The 23,313-nt window shown below is 33.8% G+C and overlaps 3 protein-coding genes across 3 annotated transcripts; 2 read left to right on the top strand and 1 right to left on the bottom strand.

The window, feature by feature from the left end:
• The first annotated feature begins 1,595 nt into the window (after positions 1-1,595).
• On the top strand, positions 1,596-2,031 carry LOC140973666 (auxin-induced protein 15A-like). The gene has a single exon (XM_073436639.1). The coding sequence runs from the start codon at positions 1,708-1,710 to the stop codon at positions 1,990-1,992; it is 285 nt and encodes a 94-aa protein (XP_073292740.1). The 5' UTR covers positions 1,596-1,707; the 3' UTR covers positions 1,993-2,031.
• Positions 2,032-15,779: 13,748 nt separating this feature from the next.
• Positions 15,780-17,292, bottom strand: LOC140973668 (auxin-responsive protein SAUR27-like). The gene has a single exon (XM_073436641.1). The coding sequence runs from the start codon at positions 16,979-16,981 to the stop codon at positions 16,697-16,699; it is 285 nt and encodes a 94-aa protein (XP_073292742.1). The 5' UTR covers positions 16,982-17,292; the 3' UTR covers positions 15,780-16,696.
• A 5,134-nt stretch (positions 17,293-22,426) lies between these two features.
• On the top strand, positions 22,427-23,098 carry LOC140973665 (auxin-responsive protein SAUR21-like). Its single transcript, XM_073436638.1, has one exon. The coding sequence runs from the start codon at positions 22,581-22,583 to the stop codon at positions 22,860-22,862; it is 282 nt and encodes a 93-aa protein (XP_073292739.1). The 5' UTR covers positions 22,427-22,580; the 3' UTR covers positions 22,863-23,098.
• The last annotated feature ends 215 nt before the right edge of the window (positions 23,099-23,313 follow it).

The following is a 23,313-nucleotide window of genomic DNA, read 5'->3' as shown; positions in this document are numbered from 1 at the left end:
AAAAAAAAAAAACAAGAATAAGCCATGTAGAACCGCAAGGTTATTAAAAGTAAATAAATATAGACTATATAATTTGGATAGAGGGATTCAAAATAACCATCAAAATAAATCCTTAGAGACCAAGATATAATTTTCAAATTTTGTGAAAAAGTGACCAGAATTAACCGAACTTTGGAAAAAAAACAAGAAGTAATGTAGAACCGCAAGATGGAAAAAGTAGAAATGAATTCAATATTTTCAATGAATATTAATGCTCTTATGTTAATAATAAGTAATTAGTTATAGTTATTTAAGATAAGCAAGGAAATTACAAGTTAACTCATATAAGAATACAACTTGTTAAGCTAGATAAAGAAGAACATATAGGGAAATTCACAATTGGAAGTGATATATTTATATACTAAAACTAAAATAAAATAAAATGAAACACTAAAAGATCCAATGGATTAAACAAATTAATGTATAAAAGTAAAATAAATATAGACTATATAGTTTGGATAGGGGAGTTCAAAATAACCATCAAAATAAATTCTTAGGGACCAAGATAAAATCTTCAAATTTTGTGAAAAGTTACAAGAATTATTAAATCAAAGAAACTAACGTAACATCAAATAATTAAGTAAAAAAACTCATATCATAGAAAGGATAAAATAGATAATCACTAAAATAAAAATAAAAACTAAAAGATCCAATGCATTAAACAAATTAATGTAATAAAAGTAAATAAATATAGACTATATAGTTTGGATAGATGATCTCAAAATAATTATCAAAATAAATCTTTAGAGACCAAGATATTGTCTTCAAATCTCGTGAAAAGCGACAAGAATTAACTGAAATCTGAAAAANAAAAAAAAAAAAAAAAAAACAAGAATAAGCCATGTAGAACCGCAAGGTTATTAAATCCTTAGAGACCAAGATATAATTTTCAAATTTTGTGAAAAAGTGACCAGAATTAACCGAACTTTGGAAAAAAAACAAGAAGTCATGTATAACAGCAAGACGGAAAAAGTAGAAATGAATTCATTGTTTTCAATGAATATTAATGCTCTTTTGTTAATAATATGTAATTAGCTATATTTATTTAAGATAAGCAAGGAAATTACAAGTTAACTCATATAAGAATACAACTTGTTAAGCTAGATAAAGAAGGACATATAGGGAAATTCACGATTGGAAGTGGTATAGTTATATGTAAGTAGATTTTAGAATGTTAGATTAGATTAGATTAGATTAGATTAGATTTATTTATACCAAACAGAGTTGTGGTTCACATGAATTTGGACCAACTGACTGTTTGATCAGAAGATAACAAGATAAAGTTTGGTGGGGTGTGGCTTGTTGTAACGTGAATGATTTGAGTAGGGTCATACAAGACTTTGTGGCTGATGGTGGTGGGGAAAAAGGGTTCTGAAATGACAGATGCTTCATAATATACGAAGATTGGGAGACAATTTCATGTGATTCTTCATGTGCTCTCGTTAACTTTAATTTTCGCCAGCCACCGTACATCCACTTGCTGTTTCTCTGGACCACAATCAATATTTTGAAGGATAAAATGGCACTCTAAATTCATCTATATATATAAATTCCTCCAGTCAAGCTTCAAACCAACAAGCCAAGTACTACTCAAATATTTCTGATTCCAGTTTTCCGTATAACAGTTCAGAGTTCCTTGCTTCAGAAAGCAATATTTTAATACAGGAAATGGCCATTCGACAAATTCTTAAAAGATCTTTATCAAGCGAAAAAAGATCGAATTCCACACGTCCAGCTGATGTTCCGAAAGGATATTGTGCTGTTTACGTGGGAGAGTGTGAATATAAGCAAAGATTTGTTATTCCCGTGTCATATCTGAACCATCCTTCATTTCAATCTTTGCTATGCCAAGCTGAAGAAGAATTCGGGTATTACCATCCAATGGGTGGACTCACCATTCCTTGCAGTGAAGATTTCTTTGTTAATGTCACATCTCGTTTGAGCAGAACATGATGTATTATTGACTAGAATTTAGTCTTTTAAGAGTAGAAATTTATATACTAATTAGCTGGTTTGAGGGATTCTAGTCTTCTTATCTATTCGAACCACTGTACATATTAGTGGGAAAATATTCAAAAATTATGAATACAAGAAAATCTTGGTAAATATATATTGTGTCAATTTTTTTTAATTCAAATGCATTATCTTGTTCTAGTTGCAAGTATAAATGCTTTGTCCAACACTCTGCAAGATCTGAAACACAGATGTAAAAGGAGATTTCATGGTTTATTATTGTTCGACAGACGTTATCCATCTTAACGTGTGGTAGAAGATAAAGACTTTATAATGGAATAGTTAACTCATTAAATCATGTATCTGTCATGTTCTCATTTCACATCATTAATAAATCTAGTTTTTAGATAAACCTAAAGGTCCCTAGGTGATCTAAAGAAAATTGAAGTGTTTGAAGAGGACCCTTCGAGTGTTTGTTGAAGAAATTGGTAGGGAACAATGTCTCCAACATGACTTGTAGTGATTCATTAAAGGCAAAACCATGTTACTCCTCATGTGCTTCTGTTTCTCTAATTTTTCCAGCCACAAGTCATCCAATCTTGAAAGATACGCCTTTTACACTTACGTCTCTCTATATATACGCTAACACATTTCCGATAGCAAAGCCATCGACAAGTCCTTAAAAGAGTTGGGAATAAAAACAGATTCATCCCAGATTTTTGGCTCTTCTCCCAGTTTTGCCTAAATGTTTCAGCGTTCTTTTTTCAGTCCTAAACATTTACAAATTTTGACGGAGCTGGCCCTTTCTTCAATTTAATAGTTAAAACTAACGGTAGACATGACATATGTCAGTGACGCCCTTAAAATACCCAAAATGACTTCACTTACTGTTTTATCTCATCGATTAGCCTCGAAAACTTTTATGCAAGCTTGGAGTTCTCCTTTTCTAATGCTAACACCCATCATTCGAATTCATAATTTTTTCTGATCGATTAAGAATTTGTGTTGAACTAGTACTACCACTAAAAGTTGCACAACTTACACTCGATGTAAAGGAAACAATTGTTGATGTATCCATACACGAGTTAAAAGCTCTTGTTGCCTCGTCTATACTTGGTAAGAACTGTGAGTAGCTCCACTAAATTTGTTTATTTGAGTATGTGCTTCTTACCAAAACTCATAAACACTCAGTTTGCTCCCAACAAAAACAACGTATGTTTTTCCATATGTTAAAGACCATAAAGTGAAACAATTAAAAACCATTCCAAATATAATGTGGATAATTTACTGTTCAAATAAAGAAGACTCCCATAGTATGGAATAGAAAATTTTATTGTACCTGAAACAAAAATAAATTAAAATAGAGCACTTTAATCAAAATGAGTTGTCACAAACCTTTATTTAATTTACTGCTAAATTGTTTCATAAAAATAGAATTTATAAAAAAAACCTACTCAACAAAATCGAAATCCTAGTTCTAAAAAATCTCAATGGCAAGGTAAATAAACATAATCAGTGAACAAGAACACAAAATCCAACCAAATAACAAGACATATCTAGAAAAATCGATTTTTTAAAATAACACCCTAAATCTAAAGTTCTACAGAGATGTCAGAACCCGAGAAGAAGAAAATGTAGATATCGTGCAATAGAGGGAGCCTGAGTTCCTTCTACCGATTAGTTGTGTGCACATCGTCTATTTATTCTCAAGGTTGAGCCAAATTTTCGAGTGTGATGGCGGCGAAAAAAATTAAAAATTCGTCACTGCTCGAATTGGATTGAAAATTAAACCATCTGATTTGGGTTTTGGGGATATTCGGTGAGTGACTGTCAAATGTCATGTCTACTATTAGTTTTAATTGAAGTGACGAAAAGACTAACTCTGTCAAAATTTGAAAACTTTTGGGAGTAAACTGGGTAAGTCAAAACATTTGGGACTAAACATCGAAATGGTCAAACATCTGGAACTGAACTGAGTCTTTCTCCATCACGTGTCATATCTACCGTTAGTTTTAATCATTAAATTGATGGAAGGACCAACTCGATCAAAATTTGTAAACATATATGACTAAATCAGAAGGACGAAATATCTGGGATGAAACCCATAAAGAAGCCAAAGATCTAAGCCTGTACTGGGTCTTTCCCCAAAACTTTATAAGCTTTTTCGTCTTTCGCAAAACTTACAAAGATGGACATTCGGAAGATTCTTAGACGATCTTTATCAACTAAAAGATTGGACTCGAGAGGATCAACATATTTTCCAAAGGGGCATTTTCCTGTTTATTTTTGAGAGAGCGAAAACAAGCAACGTAATGCCCCTCTACAATGATTTATATTTTATTACATTCTAATTTATTCATATATTATATATTTTCAATTTTATAGATATTAACTTTCGATTAGCTCAGTTATCTTCTTTCTTTCCATTCCGACTTCGGTTATGTTAAAAACAAACAATCAGATTTAAATATGTATAATTTCAATTTATAACTTTAACTTAAATAAATTTTTGTTGACAATTATCATTATTTTCATTCTCATGTGGAGGTGTTGAGTTTTTTTGAGTCAAATAAGCTAATATACTTCGATTTCAAAAAACAATCAAAATTGACTAATGGTATTAGTTTTAATATAATGTATATTGCTTTGATTGATCTATGTATAACTAATATGTATTCTTCATTTTTATTCATTTACTTTTTATTTGTTGACTACATAGACTTTTATGTTAATAATGATAGATATAACTTTTTTTTTGTACCAAAATTGAATCAGATTGTTACATTCGCATGCATTAGATTTTGTCATATTTCTCATAAACAATAAATTTATCCTTAATATATATGTCTTCTTGTTATTTTAGTTTGTGTATTTTGTTAAAATGTTAAAGAATTCAATATCTAATATCGTCATTTAGATTCGAGTCAATTGAAATATAATGTCATTTAAATTAAAATTTATTCAAGGTAAATTATTTATCATAAAATTTTCAATTTTTGTAATTATCTGATTATAATGATTTATATTATTTAATTCACAATATTTTTAATTAACACACTAAATTAGCAGTAAACTTTTTTAAAATCATATTTTAATTCCATTCGGATATGTGATATTTTATCGACAAAAATTTGTTTGGTTTTTTTATGCAACTAATGCATGTTCTTCTTTTTATTATTCTTATAATGTAGATATATTCGATCTTTTTTTTCATTTTATTATAATTTCATATGATGATTCAGATAATTTGAATCAGTTTTTTTTGTCAATCAATATAGATTTATCAACGTGATATTGTATTTTTTCCTTCATTTTTTCCCGAACAATTAAATTTTATGTAAGACGTGTTCAAATTTTTTCCCCTGATTGGATATGTAAAGTTGTTTAATTTATTTTCAGTTATCATTGTGTTAAGTTGATATTATTTAAAGAAATTATATCTCTTATGATTTCTCTATGTTTCAAAATTTTTTATATTTCAAATCAAAATTTTTCTTTTTCATTCAAATAGAAATGTATATATATATTATGATTATTCTTTATTATTATTAAGAAATTATATGTTGGAGTGAAATATTGAGTTGTCAATTGATATATTTTTTTTAATTTCATTGATTCAATGAAAATGTTAAGAAAATGTGATGTATTTCAAAAAAATAAAAAAATATAGTTATTTCTTGATTCTTAATTGTCTTCATTCATTTCTTTTTTCCTCTTATTTTGTTTTGAAATATGATTGTAAATCAAAGTTCGTACTTATAAATAATTGCACTATGATGTCGAAGTGAATGTCATTTCTTAAAAATAGAAACTATACAAGTAAAAAATTTAATTTATATTTTAGATTTATTATATAGATATGTAATCATCTCTCTCACCCTTTATTATTTATATTTAAACACAATAAGATGAAATTCTATCATCTAATTTTAAATTATACGACTCTTATGATTTCTCTATATTTATTTTTTTTTTCAGATTTCAAATCAAAGTTTTTCTTTTTCATTCAATTATAAATGTATATATAATGATTATTATTTATTATTATTATTAAGAAATTATACGTTGGAGTGGAATATTGAGTTGTCAATTGATAGATTTTTTAATATAATTGATTCGATGAAAATGTTGAGAAAATATGATGTATTTCAAAAAATAAAAAATATAGTAATTTCTTGATTCTTAATTCTCTTTATTCTTTCCTTTTTTCCTCTCATTTTGTTTTGAAATATGAGTGTAAATCAAAGTTCTTACTCATGAATAATTGGACTATAACGTTGAAGTGAATGTTATTTCATAAAAATAGAAACTCTATATAATTTAATTTATATTTTAGATTTTCTATATAGATATGCGTTAACCTTTCTCACAATTTATTATTTGTATTTAGACATGATAAGTTGAACTTATATCATCTGATTTTAAATAATTGATTTGTCTGTTTCGTTTATGATGAATTATTATTTTATTCACTGAAATTTTTATTATTTTCAGACATAATTATCCAACAGCTTTCAAGGAAAAATTTAAATTACCATTACTCGATTTAGAGTGACGCATAACCTAAAATATAAAACATAGACCAATTTTGAGGTTGTAGTGTTCGTCACTGGTTTGGTGAAATAATAAAAATCTGGAAATAACAGATTTTTTGGTGGAATATTTAAATAGGTTGAGATGTTAAAGAAATGAGAGTTATGTGAGCATAATATTGGACTGAAATTTTTTATGATTGTAAATTGTATGTATGTGTCCAAAAGATAGAGCTGAAAACTTATTTAAGTATTAGTTTAGTTCATTTACAGAGAAAATATATGTCTAAACTAAACAGAACCTTAGATAATCAAACAAAAAAACATTACAAGTTTCATTTCAAATTTGACAAATTAATTACTAAGAACAATGATGTGTTGTCAATGGTGGTGAAATGTCACGCCCAGAGATGCATGGCATGAACATCGGCAATGTTCTTGAAAATTCAATAATTAAATGACCAAGAACACTAAGCCTAAACAACATTTTTATTCCAAAATAAAATTTATTCAACAAATTCATTGTCTTACAAACCAAATGACAAAAAGAACAAATCCAATGTTCAACTTATTCAAATAATGTTAACACTAAACAAGAATTATAAATTTTCTAGCCAAATCACCATCCTCAAAATTCAGCCGACTCCTGCTCTTCTATCTCATTTTCATCTGAAATGAAATGTAAGGGGTGAGTGATATGATCGTCACTCAGTAATTGGAGGGAGTATATTTTCAAGTTTTAAAAAAAAGAAACATTATAATATTTTTCTAAAACTTATTCAATAGATCATATCTTTAAAACTTATTCACGAGTAGATCTAAAACAGAAAACAATCACTGTCAAATATCTGGCTTAACTTCCCAGATTGGATCATAAATGTCTGGCTTAACTCCCCAGACTGAATCATATTTATCTGGTTTAACTCCCCAGATTGGATCATGAATGTCTGGCTTAACTCCCCAGACTGGATCATAAGTGTCTAGTTTTACCCTACTAGACAAGGTCACAAACAAGATCAAGAGGTCATAAAAATATTTGTTGAAAACGTTCAAACTTAAAACACCATGAAGATAAATATTATAACGTATCAAGAAAATATACGTTCCACTTACAATCTTTGCTAGTATTGAAATTAAGGTTGACTCCAAGAGAACTTGAGAGAGTGAAAGAGAGAGTCTTGAGAGAATTATTTTTTTTAACGTAGTGTAGAATGAGAAAAGTGGAGGGTCATAAGTTTTATATACCTAGGACAAAGTTGGGCCAAGGTTGTAATTGGGCTCAAAGGCGTCGGCCTCACATCCCTCCCTCCTTATAAGAAGTTTCGTCCTCGAAACTTGGTTCCGAGAAATCTGCAAAGAGGTATGGGTAGAGTTGGCGCATCCTCTCCTCTAGCTCCCACGTGGCTTCTCGAGCGGTATGGTTTGACCATTGGACCTTGACATAATGGATGGTTCTTCGCCTCAGGACTTGATCTTTCGTGTCCACGATTCGCATTGGGACTTCTTCATACACTAGATTTTCATTTAGGTTCCCTTCACTCACTAAGGGTTCTGCCTCCAGAATGTGGGATCGGTCTGATATATATCTTCTTAATTGTGACACATGGAAAACATTGTGAACCCTTGAAAGATTTGGGGGTAAGGCTAATCGGTATGCAAGTGTACCGACTTTGTCTAGAATTTCAAAAAGGCCCACGTATCTTGGACTCAGCTTACCGGTTTTGTCAAATCTTGAGACTCCTTGCATTGGTGAAACCTTTAAGTATACTTTTTCGCCAACTTGAAAATCTAAGGGTCGTCTCTTCGTGTCGGCCCAACTTTTTTGTCGATCTTGGGCAGCTTTGAGGCGTTCTTTGATGATTGAAACCTTCTCTATAGTGATTTGGATCAACTCTGGTCCCGTGATTGCTTTTTATCCAACTTCATCCCAATATAATGGTGACCGACACCTTCGGCCGTACAGAGCCTCGTACGGTGCCATGCCGATGCTACTGTGGTAACTATTGTTGTAGGCAAATTCAATGAGGGGTAGGTGCCTGCTCCAGTTGACACTGAAATCTAGTGCGCAGGCTCTCAGCATGTCTTCCAATGTCTGAATGGTTCTTTCAGTTTGTCCGTCCATCTGAGGATGGTAAGCAGTGCTAAGTGTCACCTTCGTGCCCATTGCTTGTTGGAAGCTCCTCCAAAATTTTGCTGCAAACCTCGGATCTCTGTCAGATAAGATGCTGACTGGGACGCCATGAAGTCTTACTATGTTGTCCATGTAGAGGGTTGCTAGCTTGTCCAGGTTGTAGTTCATGCGTACGGGTAGGAAGTGGGCAGATTTAGTCAATCTATCCACTATCACCCAAATTGCGTCATGCCCTTGATTGACCTTTGGTAGTCCCACCACGAAGTCCATGGATATATGTTCCCACTTCCATTCTGGAATTATCAAGGGTTGTAGAAGTCCTCCTGGTCGCTGATGTTCCGCTTTAACCTATTGGCATACCAAACACCGTGCAACAAATTCTGCCACATCTTTCTTCATACCATTCCACCAAAAATTTTGTTTCAAGTCTTTATACATCTTAGTACTACCAGGATGTACCGAAAATTTTGATTTATGTGCCTCTGACATCACCTCTCGTCGAAGGTCCTCGGTTTCTGGTAAGCATATCCTTCCTTTCATCCATAATATTCCCTCGTCATCAATGTAGAAATACGGGGCCTTCCCTTCCTTCACTTGCTCTCTCAGCTTGGTCAAATTCGGGTCGTTCCCTTGACTCACCTTGATGGTTTCCTTCAAACAGGGATGTGCCGTTAGTGATGCTAGAATTGCTTTACCTGCACTTTTTCTACTCAAAACATCTGCTACTTTGTTTGCCTTTCCCGGGTGATAGTTGATTGTCATGTCATAATCTTTTAGAAGTTCCATCCACCTTCTTTGTCTCATGTTGAGTTCTTTCTGTGTGAACAAGTACTTTAGGCTTTGATGGTCGGTGAAGACTTCACACTTTGATCCATAAAGATAGTGCCTCCAAATTTTAAGCGCGAAGACCACTGCTGCCAGTTCCAGGTCATGAGTAGGGTAATTCTGCTCATACGTTTTTAATTGCCTTGAGGTGTACGCGATCACCCTTCCGTTTTGCATGAGCACACATCCGAGTCCTTGCTTGGATGCGTCACTGTAAACTGTGAAGATTTCATCTCCAGAGGATAGCACCAAGACTGGGGCTGACGCTAGCTTTTGCTTCAGCATCTCAAAGCTCTCTTCACACGCTTCATTCCATTCGAATTTGGAATTCTTCTGCGTGAGTTTAGTAAGAGGTACGGCTATAGAAGAAAATCCCTCAACAAATTTTCGATAATAGCCTGCCAAACCCAAGAAGCTTCGAATTTCGGTCACGGTTGTTGGCCTTGGCCATTCTAAAATTGCCTCTACCTTCTTTGGGTCTACAGTCACGCCGCCTTCGGAAACAATGTGACCCAAGAAGGCAGCACTTTTCAGCCAAAATTCACATTTTTAAATTTAGCATAGAGTTCCTTTTCCCTCAAGGTTTGGAGTATGATTCGAAGGTGTGTTTCGTGTTCTTGTTCTCTAGTAAAGTAAACTAGGATGTCATCAATAAACACAACAACAAATTTATCTAGAAAAGGTCTGAACACTCGGTTCATAAGGTCCATGAAAGCTGCTGGGGCATTTGTCAACCCAAATGGCATCACCAAGAATTCGTAATGTCCATATCTAGTACGGAATGCAGTTTTCGGAATATCTTCTGCCTTTATTTTCAGCTGGTGGTATCCTGACCTCAAATCTAGTTTCGAGAATATTTTAGCTCCCTTCAATTGGTCGAACAAGTCATCTATTCTAGGCAGTGGGTACTTGTTCTTAATGGTAATTTTGTTCAATTCTCGATAGTCTATGCACAATCTCATGCTGCCATCTTTCTTTTTCACAAACAAGATTGGGGCCCCCCACGGTGATGAACTAGGTCGGATCTGTTTCTTGTCAAGCAATTCCTGAAGTTGATCCTTGAGCTCCTTCATTTCTGCTGGAGCCATGCGGTAAGGTGCCTTGGATATTGGGACGGCCTCGGGAACAAGATTTATCTCAAATTCAATCTCCCGATCTGGTATTAAAGCTGGCAACTCTTCAGGAAAAACGTCAGGGAATTCTCGTACTATTGGGATGTCTTCGAGTTTTACCCCTTCATTTTCTTTAACTTCATTGATGAAGGCCAGAAACGCTTCATTCCCCTCCTTCATAATCTTCCATGCCCGAGAGGCGGAGAGAATGACTTTCTCCTTAGGTTTTCGTTCTCGTATGCTTCCTTGATACCTAACTTCTGCATGATCTGGCCGTTTAAGTGTCACACTCTTACCATTACAGTCCACAATGGCGTTGTTCCTGGATAGCCAATCCATCCCTAATATAGCGTCAAAGCCCGACATGTTGAGTTGTATAAGGTTGGCGCTGAGTTTGCATCCTTTCAAGTCAATCTCGCATTCTCGATAAATGGTGTAGGATACCAAGGTATCCCCTCCGGGAGTTGCAACTTTGTATGGTTCAGTCAGTAACTCACTTTTCATTCTTAACTTTCTAGCAAATCTCTTTGATATGAAGGAATGAGTAGCACCACAATCAAATAGTACATAGGCAGGTAAGTGGCTAATAAGAATGGTACCTGCCACCACGTCATTTGAAGTGTCAGCCTCCTCCTCTGTCATTGCAAACACTCGTGCGTTGGTGCCTCCCTTGTTCTCCTTATTGCTAGTAGATGCTGGGGTACTTTCTTTATCTTCTGGCTTTGGGCATTGGTTCATGCGGTGCCCAAATTTTCCACACCGAAAACACTCCCCCACAGTGTACCGGCATTCACCAACATGCTTTCTCTTGCACTTCGGGCAGTCTTTGGCTTCTTTCTTGTAATGCGGTGGTGCTTGTCCTTGGTATTGGCCATTTGAGGCTAGCTTCTTGAACTTTTGGTTTTGGTTGAAGTTGGACGAAGGCCTCTTGAGCTTATTTTCTTCTTTTCTTCTCTTGATGTCAGCCTCTGCTCGGATAGCGGCTCCCATCATGTCTTCAAAATTGTTCGGCTCATAAACGGCTAGTGCAGACTGAATTCGGCTTGATAAGCCTTTTGTGAAGCGGTGTACTTTCAGTGTCTCGTCAGCCATAATTGTAGGTGAATAGGTTCCCAAGGAGTGGAACTTGGAAGCATAGTCTGTAACCGTCATTTCGGGCGTCTGTTTTAGGTTTTCGAACTCAGACATCTTTTGCAATTTCACCGCAGTTGGGAAGTAGTGTTTCAGAAAGGCTCCACGGAACCTTTGCCAAGTTATGGGTCCTGTCTGCGCCATCGGGGGTGAGACTCATTCCCACCACTTGGTTGCTTCACCGACAAGGAAGGGAATGGATACTTCAACTCTTATGTCCTGAGGAACTTCCATTAGTCGCAGATTAGTCTCCATTTCTTTTAGCCATTTCTGTGCTGTTTCTGGGTCGGGACCCCCTTCAAAGGTGGGGACTCGCGCCTTCTTAAGTGCTTCATAATGGTACTTGGTCCCTTGAGGTTGTGGAGGTGGATTCACAGCAGGAAGGTTCCCCAAGCCGTGCAAAGTCGTTGCCACTACCGTTGCTATCGCCATGAGGTCTTCACAACTGAGGCCTCCAGGGCGTTGATTGGGTTGGCCATTACCCTCATCCTCGGGGTCACGCGGGTTGGCATGGCGAGGGTTGCGGTTGGCGCGGGGTGGTCTGCCTGCCATCTCCTGCCAGGAGTGTAGTTCACTAAGATGGTTTGATGTAATAACAAGCAACATGGAAGAAGGTGCCAGTGGAAGGGAGGGCAAGTACTAGCAAATAAGTAACTCATTTATTTGAAAATAAAAGGTTGAAGTTTTAACAAAATAAATATTAAGCATAATAATCATACTAAAATCAATATTTCAACCTCACCAATCCTAAAATATTAATAATAAACCACCAATCCTAATAAGATCACTAGAACTCTATACTATTAACATTAGCACTGAGTTGTTAGCACTAGTTCGTATCGTTCTTGTTTCTTGGGTCCTCCTTGGGTTCTTCTCATTGCCCACTTCAATAGGAGATTCGTAGTTTGGATCTTCTTCTTCTTCTTCCTCTTCCTCCGGGTGGGTTGGTTGCCGTTGTGACTCTTGTTCTACCAGCTAGTGTTGTAGGTCTGTCCTTTGACGTGTGAGCACTGCAATGGTATTACGATAATTTTCCGAAGTCCTACTAGCGTGCTTTTGATAGCGATCAAACCTGTCTTTCATCACGGTGGTCAGTCTTCTCTCTTTCTCACATCTAACAACTAGCTCTTGGTCAGTAGCTCGAACTCCCTGGATTGTCGTCTCGGCTTCGGCTAAGTAGTACGCAAAGCGCTCTACATCTTTGTCGATGGTGCTCGACCTCTTCCTTGAGGTCTCTTAGCTCCTGCCGGGATTGTTCCAAGGTTCCTCGAAGTGCGCGATTCTCCATTGTCTTGGTTCGTAGTGCGTGTTCGAGGGTGAGGATGAAGAGACTGAGAACGAGTAATCGGCATCTCCTATATTAGTATCAAGCAAGTTACGTTAGAGTACAAAATCGTAACTAGAGTTAGTAATGAATAGGGATTTTTTTTTTTTTTGCATGGTTGCTGTCGATGTGTGTGAGAGTTTTTTTTTTCATTTTAATTAATTATTATTAAATTTTAAATATTTTTTTANTTAATTAATCCTTGTTCCCATAGTTTAATAGTTTTCAATCTAGTTCAAACAATCTCCAGAATCTGATTAGATTTGATTTCTTGACATCCGTTTTAATTTATATTTATCTTTTAGTTAATATATAATTATATATTTCTCTCGTAGATCGGCATGATTAATCCAACTTTGAAATTTGAATAATGAATAATGATAACACTTTATCTTCAAAGATTTGATTTGATTTTAAATTTAAATTACTCTTGATAAATTGGATGGATTCGGTGAGATTTGGTGAAAATTTGATTCTATCCTAAACTACTTAAAATCTCATATCTTAACAAACAGTTAAAAAAATCTTATCCTACAATCAAAATTGTAATTCGTGATTTACTATATTTATTTTCATCATTATTATCATTAATTTTATTCGTTATCGTTAAATCTTTAATGATTTTTTTTATTGGGATATTCTTATCTAAATATTAAATATTATGTCACTGCTATTCTTTTATTCCCTTCGAATTACGGCAATTTGATAGTCAGCCCAAAAATTTAATAACTTAGTTTGTTATTTTAAATTCATGGATAATGCTAAGGTTGTATTTAAGACTAAAAGAAAATAAGAGATAATTATCCTAACTCCCAATTATATCTACCTATTGCCACGAGTACATTTCTCCTGCTTACAAGAGGACACGTCTGACTCCCTAAATTCCAAGGATATTAACCACCAAATCCTATCACCATCTAATCAAATTTTGATTTTTCTTATCCTTACTAGTTACAAATTTAAATTAATAAAATTTTAATCCCGATCTTCGTTCGAATTACTGAATCAAAATTCAATCTTCTTAAGGTAAACTTAAATTTTCCATTAAGATCATGAACCGGGCTCTGATACCACTAAAATGTCACGTCCCGAGATGCATGGCATGAACATCGGCAATGTTCTTGAAAATTCAATAATTAAATAGACCAAGAACACTAAGCCTAAACAACATTTTTATTCCAAAATAAAATTTATTCAACAAATTAATTGTCTTACAAACCAAATGAAAAAAAGAACAAATCCAATGTTCAACTTATTCAAATAATGTTAACACTAAACAAGAATTATAAATTTTCTAGCCAAATCACCATCCCCAAAATTCAGCCGACTCCTGCTGTTCTATCTCATTTTCATCTGAAATGAAATGTAAGGGGTGAGTGATATGATCGTCACTCAGTAATTGGAGGGAGTATATTTTCAAGTTTTAAAAAAAAAAAAACATTATAATATTTTTCTAAAACTTATTCAATAGATCATATCTTTAAAACTTATTCACGAGCAGATCTAAAACAGAAAACAATCACTGTCAAATATCTGGCTTAACTCCCCAGATTGGATCATAATATCTGGCTTAACTCCCCAGATTGGATCATAAATGCCTGGCTTAACTCCCCATATTGGATCATGTTTATTTGGTTTAACTCCTCAGATTGGATCATGAATGTCTGGCTTAATTCCCCAGACTGGATCATAAGTGTCTAGTTTTACCCTACTAGACAAGGTCACAAACAAGATCAAGAGATCATAAAAATATTTGTTGAAAACGTTCAAACTTAAAACACCATGAAGATAAATTTTATAACGTATCAAGAAAATATACGTTCCACTTACAATCTTTCCTAGTATTGAAATTAAGGTTGACTCCAAGAGAACTTGAGAGAGTGAAAGAGAGAGTCTTGAGAGAATTATTTTTTTAACGTAGTGTAGAATGAGAAAAGTGGAGGGTTATAAGTTTTATATACTTAGGACAAAGTTGGGTCAATGTTGTAATTAAGCTCAAAGGCATGGGCCTCACATGAAAGATGTGGAAAAGCCAAGTGATAATTCAAAAAAACAAGAGGAAATAAAATGAAGTAAGACCTGAAGTATGAAGACTCAAACAAACAAAATAACGTCATAAGAAAAAAAAAGCAAATAAAAAAGAGATTAATCAACTTCAAATCACATGATGAAAAAGAAATATGAAAATCAGATATTTAATTAAACAAAGAAGCAGAAAAAATAAATAAATAATTTAAAAAATAGTTAAAATAGATATTGAATAATTCAAAACCAAACAAAAAAAGATTGGAGAAATTAAACCATAGTTATTTGAAATGATAGGTAAAATGTGAAATAATATTTGTTATTGAATAATTTGTAAAAAAATTATATGTCTATATTGATTTGCAAATTTACGACCAATATTCATAGTGCATTCAAGTTCGTTACCCACGTACAATGCATGTGCTTTGATACTAGTTTATTAAAATTTCAACCTAACTTTAAATCCAATGGGACAGAAGAATCTGCAAGATCTAAAATAGATTTTAGCCGAGATATCGTCATCATCAATATTATGTCTGGAAGCAATTTTTAGTTCAGACATGAGTTGATTGCAAGCATGCTTAAAGGATAACATAAGAGAGAACCTAATTGGTTGAAATTTTTTTGTATCATCATCTCTTTAAAGAAAGTATAAAACAAAAAAAAATTTGTAATAATTTTGTAACTTCCCCTAACTCAATTTTTTCACTAGGATTTAGGTTCTTGGCCTACTCTGCTCAAACGAAACTTGTTTATACCCTATTTATCTGACATTTCTATGGAGCTAAATATACAGGTACAATATGCATCATTTGATCAAAATGATAACTCAGAAGTTAGGACATGATGTAATTTTTTTGACATGGTTTTTCACCGATGCATGTATTTACTCAGCAAGTCCTTAATCATCTGCCACTGCCTGTAAGAATCATACTCTCTCGGTTACATTCAGCACAGATGCATGCCGGATGAGCAGATGCATGGTTATTGCTTATGTACAATAGCAATAGTATCGGAATATCTTAAACAGGTTATTGCTCCTTTAGTTCATAGTATGCTAGCTTCTGAGCATTCTTTAAGCTTTCATGTCTGATTTTTCCACAATCCAGTTGATACCATATTTCGTCTTTCACGTTTGCTTTACTCAAATCATGAAAACAAAATGCATATAATTTTTTGGTCTAGGAAATACAAAAGTTACAATTAGTTGAGATAAAACAAGAGAATATTTAAGAATTTTATATGCTTTAAAAGATAGTATTCCTCATATGTTATAATGAACATAATAATCAGTACAATTATTTAATAAATTTTCAACATAAACCATCCTCTTCCATTTGCAACACTGCTTTTTGTTCGTATATATAAATAGATCGATAAGCTTAAGAGTATCAGATCTTTTAGATAGACGAAGCAAAATTTGAATGGTGGAGAGGGCAATGTATCAGTTGTGGGAGTGAAATTAGTTGAGAAATAAGGAGCTGCATGAATAGTTGGATGCATTAAAATATGGCAATAAGTGATATAGTACTCCTTGAAAACCGATTTAGTTTACATTTTCTGCAACTAATTAAATAGTATACTAATTTCTACTTCCTAAAATTCATAGAGTACTCTTTATATTTCATATTCCACCCAATCTAGAAGTCAGATCAATAAACAAATATTGGCTGCAGGGGATGGTGATTCCACCCATTGGATGATAGAACCCGAATTCTTCTTCCGCTTTGTTTAACAATTCTTGAAATAAAGGGTTGTTTAAGTATGACACGGGAATCACAAATCGTTGCTTGTTTTTAGTTTCCCCAACATAAACAGCAAAATGCCCCTTCGGAACATCGGTGGATCCCATGGAGTTTGATCTTCTTTCACTAGATAAAGATCGTCTAAGGATTTGTCGAATCGCCATTATTGTTGCACAAACGTAAATCTTACTAAAGCAGAAGGCTCAAAAAGTGAAGGCAAAAGAGGAAACTGTTTGTGAAGCAAATGGAAACTAAGAAGATTAGTTTTTTTTTTATGATTGTTGATGGTTCTGAAATGGGAAATGCGTTGTATATATAGATAGATGATTGCTCAAATGTCGAATCTTTTGAGAAGCCAGTAGATGAGTTGTGGCTGGCAATATTTGAGAAACATATGCACATGAAGAATAACATGGTTTTGTCCTCCATTAATGGCTATAATTCATGTTGGAGTCATTGTTACCTACCAACTCCTACGACAAGAAATCGAAGGGCCCTGCCAAAATAAAACAGCTAATGGTGATTTACAGCTTTTTTTGGATTCTTTTGGTTGATCTGCATATATATGCTACGGTTGCTACCTGTTAATTACTTGGTGCCACATAAAATTCACTTGGACCCATATGTAATATATAATCCGATAACTTAAACTACAAGGTGCGTTTCTTTCGGCCGTAATGCTTTCTGAAACATAAGTGGCATTTCAGTGTTTTGGCCATAGAAAAAATCCGAAATAAATCTTTTACTACTAAAAGTAAAATCAGATTTTGAATCTCACACGACACGATTTTAAAATTTGACAGAGGAAATGAAGTAATTTCTACAGTACACCAATCCAGAAGAATGTTTTTTCATGAATGTAACAGTGGAATAGAAAATAAGCTTAATGTGCCTTGATCAATGACCATTGTTATTTATTGTGATAATCAAAATTACCATTAGAAAACAATGCAATATGTTGATCTCTCATGGGGGAAGTGCAAGTACAGAGTTAGGCAAATTGTAGTAGAAATTAGAAGATTTCTTGAATATCAATGAAAGGAAAATTCTTGTATTACAGGAATGTACACATATGTGTAGAACTCAAACTCAAAAAGGATTCTTCCTATCAGGGGATATGGTGTGAGGAAAAGGTAAAAAGAACATGTTCCTCGTTGGACCTAGCTACTGTACATATCTTCTAAACTTATTAAAACTATATGTCATGTTCTGTCCAAGCGAATGGAGACATCGACGAATAGATCCTCAGTACTAGGGATTGTAAGACCACTAGCTGGATGGTAAAATCTATATTCTTCGGCTAGGCACAGAAAGTCCTGGAACGAAGGGTCGTCTAGGTATTGTACTTGAATGACTAATCGGTGATTCTTTTCTACTCTCTCCTACTAAAACAGCACAATGCCCCTTTGGAATATCGACTGATCATGCTGAATTTGGTCTTCTTTCCCTTGACAAAGATCGTCTAAGCATTTTTCGGATGGCCATTTCTTGAGTTTTGCGGAGTTGCCGAAGATGAATTGTATGTTATACGAATACTTGTTGGTTATGGAGCTGAGAAGTATGGGATAGATACAGATAAATTTAAGTCATTTATCTTTAAACATCTAGTGGATATGTTATCCGTTAACTGGTGAAATTTGAGAAAGACAAGCACATGACTATCACATGAATTTGTCTTCCAATCATGATAAATTATAATGGTGCACCTGCCATTATCAGAACCATATTTCCCCACCACCTTAATATACAAAGTCTTGCAGGACCTTGCTCAAATAACACATATTACGATAAGCTAACCTCTAAAAGATTTCCTGGGATTCATTGAATCAGCATATTAGTTAAGTCACCCCACAAAAATTTAATCTTCTTGTCTGCTAATCATGATGGGGTCATGTGGGCATGGCTAATCCAAATTTACGGTGGGTTGTTCTAAAAAGAACCAGTGTACCTTATGATTTAGGAAAGATAATCTAAATGCCTTGATTCTCTTGGGGACCCCATAAACATATTAATCATAATTAGTGTACTTCTCTTGGAAGTTCTAATAACATGCTGAAAAATTGGATCCGAATATTTCAAAAATGTTCTTGCATTCATTTTTTCATTTCGTCACATTTGTCATCTTCCAATAAAATTTACATGACTGGCTGTGAGCATATACCCTCAAACTAGCATACAAGTTTCTACTCTAAAAGAATAAACCAAGCATAGTACTCCAAATATTTATCTTCCCAAACGAGAAGTTAGATCAATGAAGGCAAGGAATTGTGAGTCCACCCATTGGATGACAGAATCTGAATTTTTCTTCTGCTTTGTTTAACAAATCTTGGAACTTAGGATCGATCAGGTATGATATCGGAACAACTAATCGTTGTTTAGTTTCATTCTCCCCAATGTAAATAACAAAATATACTTTTGGAACATCAGCTGATCCGTTCGAGCTTGATCTTCTTTCACAGCTCGATAAAGAAAGTCTAAGGATTTGTCGAATTTTCATTATTGTTGTGTAGAAGCAAGTCTTACTAAAGAAAAAGGTGTATATAAAACCGAACGGATTGTTTGTTGAAGCAAGTGAAGGCTGAAAACATCAAATTTTGATGGATTGTTGATGGTTTTGAGATGAGAAAATGTGTTGTGTATATAGATAGATGAGTGAGTAACCATCATTTGGTTCAAGAAAGTAGTTCGAATTCAGTGAACGAGAGGCCAGTAGATGAGTGGTGGCTGGAGAAATTTGGGAAACAAAGCCTCATAGGAATAACATGGTTTTGTCTTCTGCTAATCACCACAAGTCATGTTGGAGACATTGTTCCCTACTAATTTCAGCAACAATAACTCAAAGGGTCCTCAAACAAATCACTTGAATTTTCTTTGGATCCCTTTAATCTGTCTAATCTAGTCACCCACGAACCTTATATTTATCTCAATCAAAAAAAAAAAAAACTAGATTTATTGACAATGTTGGCTGTCTACTAATCCCACAGGCAGAGACATGTGAAATGAAAACATGACATAGACTTGAAATGAGTGAACTACTTCATTATAATGTCTTTATTTTTCTACCATATATTGAAATGGATAATGTTTGCTGAACCGTAAATTGTATTTTATTCTTTATCACGTAAATGAAATCTAAAATAAATCTTAATTCTTGTTTAAAAAAATGCATCAGTTCAGTATACTTGCTCTTTGTACTCGAGATGTTTCTCTCAGTAAGTTTTGTTTATATATCGGTTGGGGATATGTTATTTCAAGCAAATAAATTGAAGCACTCCAAAGAAAATTATCAATTTCATATCATTGGATAATTTATTTCAGCAGGGCCCTTCGAGTTCTTGTCGTAGGAGATGATAGGTAACAATGAGTCCAACATGATTTATGATCATTCATGGAAGACAAAACCATGTTATTCTTCATGTGCTTATGTTTCTCAAATTTTGCCAGCCATAACTCATTCAATGGCCTCTCGCCCACTCAAATGGAACTACTTTCTTGAAATATTTGACATTTAAACATTCATCTATCTATATATACAACACATTTCCCAGTTCAAAACCATCAGCAATCATCGAAACACTGATCTTCCTCAGTTTCCATTTGCTTCACAAATCAAAGCATTCCTTTCTGAGTGTACAATAACAATGGCTATTATACAAATCCTTAGACGTTCTTTGTCAAGTGAAAGAAGATCAAATTCTGTTGATGTTCCAAAGGGACATTGTGCTGTTTATGTAGGGGAGAGTGAAAATAAGCAACGTTTTGTGATTCCACTATCATATTTGAACAACCCTTTATTTCAAGATTTGTTAAACCAAGGCGAAGAAGAATTCGGGTTCTATCATCCAATGGGCAAACTCACCATTCCTTGCAGCGAGGATTTATTTGTTGATCTCACTTCTAGATTGAGCAGAATATGATAATATGGAGTACCATACTACATTTTAGAGAGTAGAATTTTGTATGCTTCCCTTTGGGGATTCTTGTCGATCTTCGATCGGTGTATATATACAATTGCGGATGATAAATCCTTGAAACAAAATACCACGTCAAATTTTTGCTTATATTCAGAAGCAATATTACTTTTATTTGTATTCTTTGATAGAATACTCAGCAAGATCTCTGATATAACACCAACTCTTCGCAAGCATCATTGAAGGCATGGTTGAAAACTGATTAAGACCAATAAAATCACATAATTATCAAAATAATGATAATATCGAATCTGATCCAATCCACTTGTAACAAACAGCAGAAAATCTCCCGATTTCTAAGATTTAGTTCTATCATTAAACTGAGCATATGTAACTATTCTCCATATGATCCACAAGATAATGAGAATTTTTAACCGACGGTAAATTATGGTAAATGATGTTATACTGTTATGAGGCGGCACATATGGTCGTGATAACTAATTAAAGCCGGTAACACAAATGCTTCATTTGTTAATCTAAAAGACTACTGATTTTTTCATGAAATAAAATCCACAAGAACTTTCAGTTAAATGCATGAATATAATTGCAATTGTCATGGAATCAGTATCACTTAATTGGATGTTCTAATACACTGCAATGTCTTATCTATTTCTAAGTGGAATAGTTGATACCAAAATTTCACAGAATATGATAATGGTATTATTAGATATGCAATTTAGAAGAATATATCATTATCCAATAAACACAATATACTTCGGCAACTTTGTATGCATCTATTATGATGTTATATCAAGGATTTTTCAATGTTTTCCCACATCTTTTTCTCTGAAATGTAATATAAATTTTCGGATTCTTTGCAGGCCTGAACTGTAATGCATAAACAGAGATTAACATTTCTCATTCATCTGATCATTATAACTGTTTGCCAAAGTTCTTAAATTAAACTATTGTCTATTCTCTGTTTTCAGGATCTACAAAATGATCCCGTTCGGCTGGCCATACTTGCGGCAGACCGATGATGAGCTCATGACATTCATCCCAACTAAACGTAAAATAACATTCCAAGATTTCTTCAATCATATCTGATAAAAAATATATTGGTTGTTGACATCATTTATCCTTTGTGGCATTCTTGTATTAGATATCTCTATACTAAATTGTATTTGTTGTTGACATTATTTGTCCTTTGGGATAAAAGGGACACATATATGAATGAGAAAAATAGTTGTATCAAATTTCTGAGCCTATTTTGAATTAAAGAAAATGATATGCTTGAACTTATAGTCTCATCCTTTAATGATTAAACAACCAAACATAACCGGAAAGTATATCTATATCACACATGGCCTGCTTGAGGGATTTATAGTAGCCAAATGTATAATTTTGGTCGGGAAAACATGGTTGATGGATATTATCATCACATAAATGTAATGTGAATTTCTAACTAAAATTAGGGAGATTGAAAGAATCTTAAGAAAATTGCAGTTTTTTTTGCTGAAATTGGTAGGGAACAATGTCTCCAACATGATTTATGGTCATTAATTGAAGACAAAACCATGTTATCCTTCATGTGCTTGTGTTTCTCAAAATTTCTTCTGCCACAGCTGATCCACTGGCCTCTCGATCACCACTCAACTCGAACTACTTTCTTGAATTATTATATGACAATTACTCATTCATCTATCTATATATACAACGCATTTCTCATCTCAAAACAATAACAAACCATAAAAAAAAGTAAAATCTTTTCAGCCTTCACTTGCTTCACTGAAAAATCCATTCATTTTCAGTCTCCTCTTGCTTTAGCTAGACTTAATTCTATATAGCGACAATGGCCATTCGACAAATCCTTAGACGTTCTTTATCGAGTGAAAGAAGATCAAACTCAAACGGATCATCTTATGTCCCGAAAGGACATTTCGTTGTGTATATTGGGGAGAACGAGAGTAAACAACGATTTGTTGTTCCAATATCATATCTAAACGATCCTTCATTTCAAGATTTGTTAACTAAAGCTGAAGAAGAATTTGGGTTCTGTCATCCAATGGGTGGAATCACCATTCCTTGCTCCGAAGATTTATTCATTGATCTAACCTCTCGTTTGGGAAGATAGTGACCATATTTGGAGTACAACACTTTACAGTAGAAATTTGTATTCTCGTTAGCTAGTTTGAGGTTCTCATCTCTTTTATATGTTCACAATCATGTAAATGTTGTTGGGAGCAGGCAAACGAAATTAAATTATGAATACAAGAACATTTTTGGCATATATAATATGGAGCCAATTTTTCAGATGTTCATAACATTTTCGAGACATTTATTAAACAAATCAAATAATGATTTCAAATTCATCGATCCAAATTAACCATTGTTCTAACATATACATGAACTCAAGACTGTAAAATATGAAACATAGATGAGTGAATATATATTTATGTCGACGATTTTTGTCATTAATTGTCTACTAATATGCTTCGACTTAGTTGAGGTGAGCTGCAGAAAGCCATGAATTACCTTGAGAAAACTTTCACGAATTTCTTTAAGTTGTAATTGTTTTTATTATT

Source organism: Primulina huaijiensis, chromosome 3, assembly GCF_012295235.1.
Source record: "Primulina huaijiensis isolate GDHJ02 chromosome 3, ASM1229523v2, whole genome shotgun sequence".
NCBI lineage: Eukaryota > Viridiplantae > Streptophyta > Magnoliopsida > Lamiales > Gesneriaceae > Primulina > Primulina huaijiensis.
This window is presented reverse-complemented; position numbering and strand designations above follow the sequence as displayed.

What these genes read in the sequence shown, in the direction of transcription:
- LOC140973666 (XM_073436639.1), top strand. Translation starts at nt 1,708, where the DNA reads ATGGCCATTCGACAAATTCTTAAAAGATCTTTATCAAGCGAAAAAAGA.
- LOC140973665 (XM_073436638.1), top strand. Translation starts at nt 22,581, where the DNA reads ATGGCCATTCGACAAATCCTTAGACGTTCTTTATCGAGTGAAAGAAGA.
- LOC140973668 (XM_073436641.1), bottom strand. Translation starts at nt 16,981, where the DNA reads ATGGCGATTCGACAAATCCTTAGACGATCTTTATCTAGTGAAAGAAGA.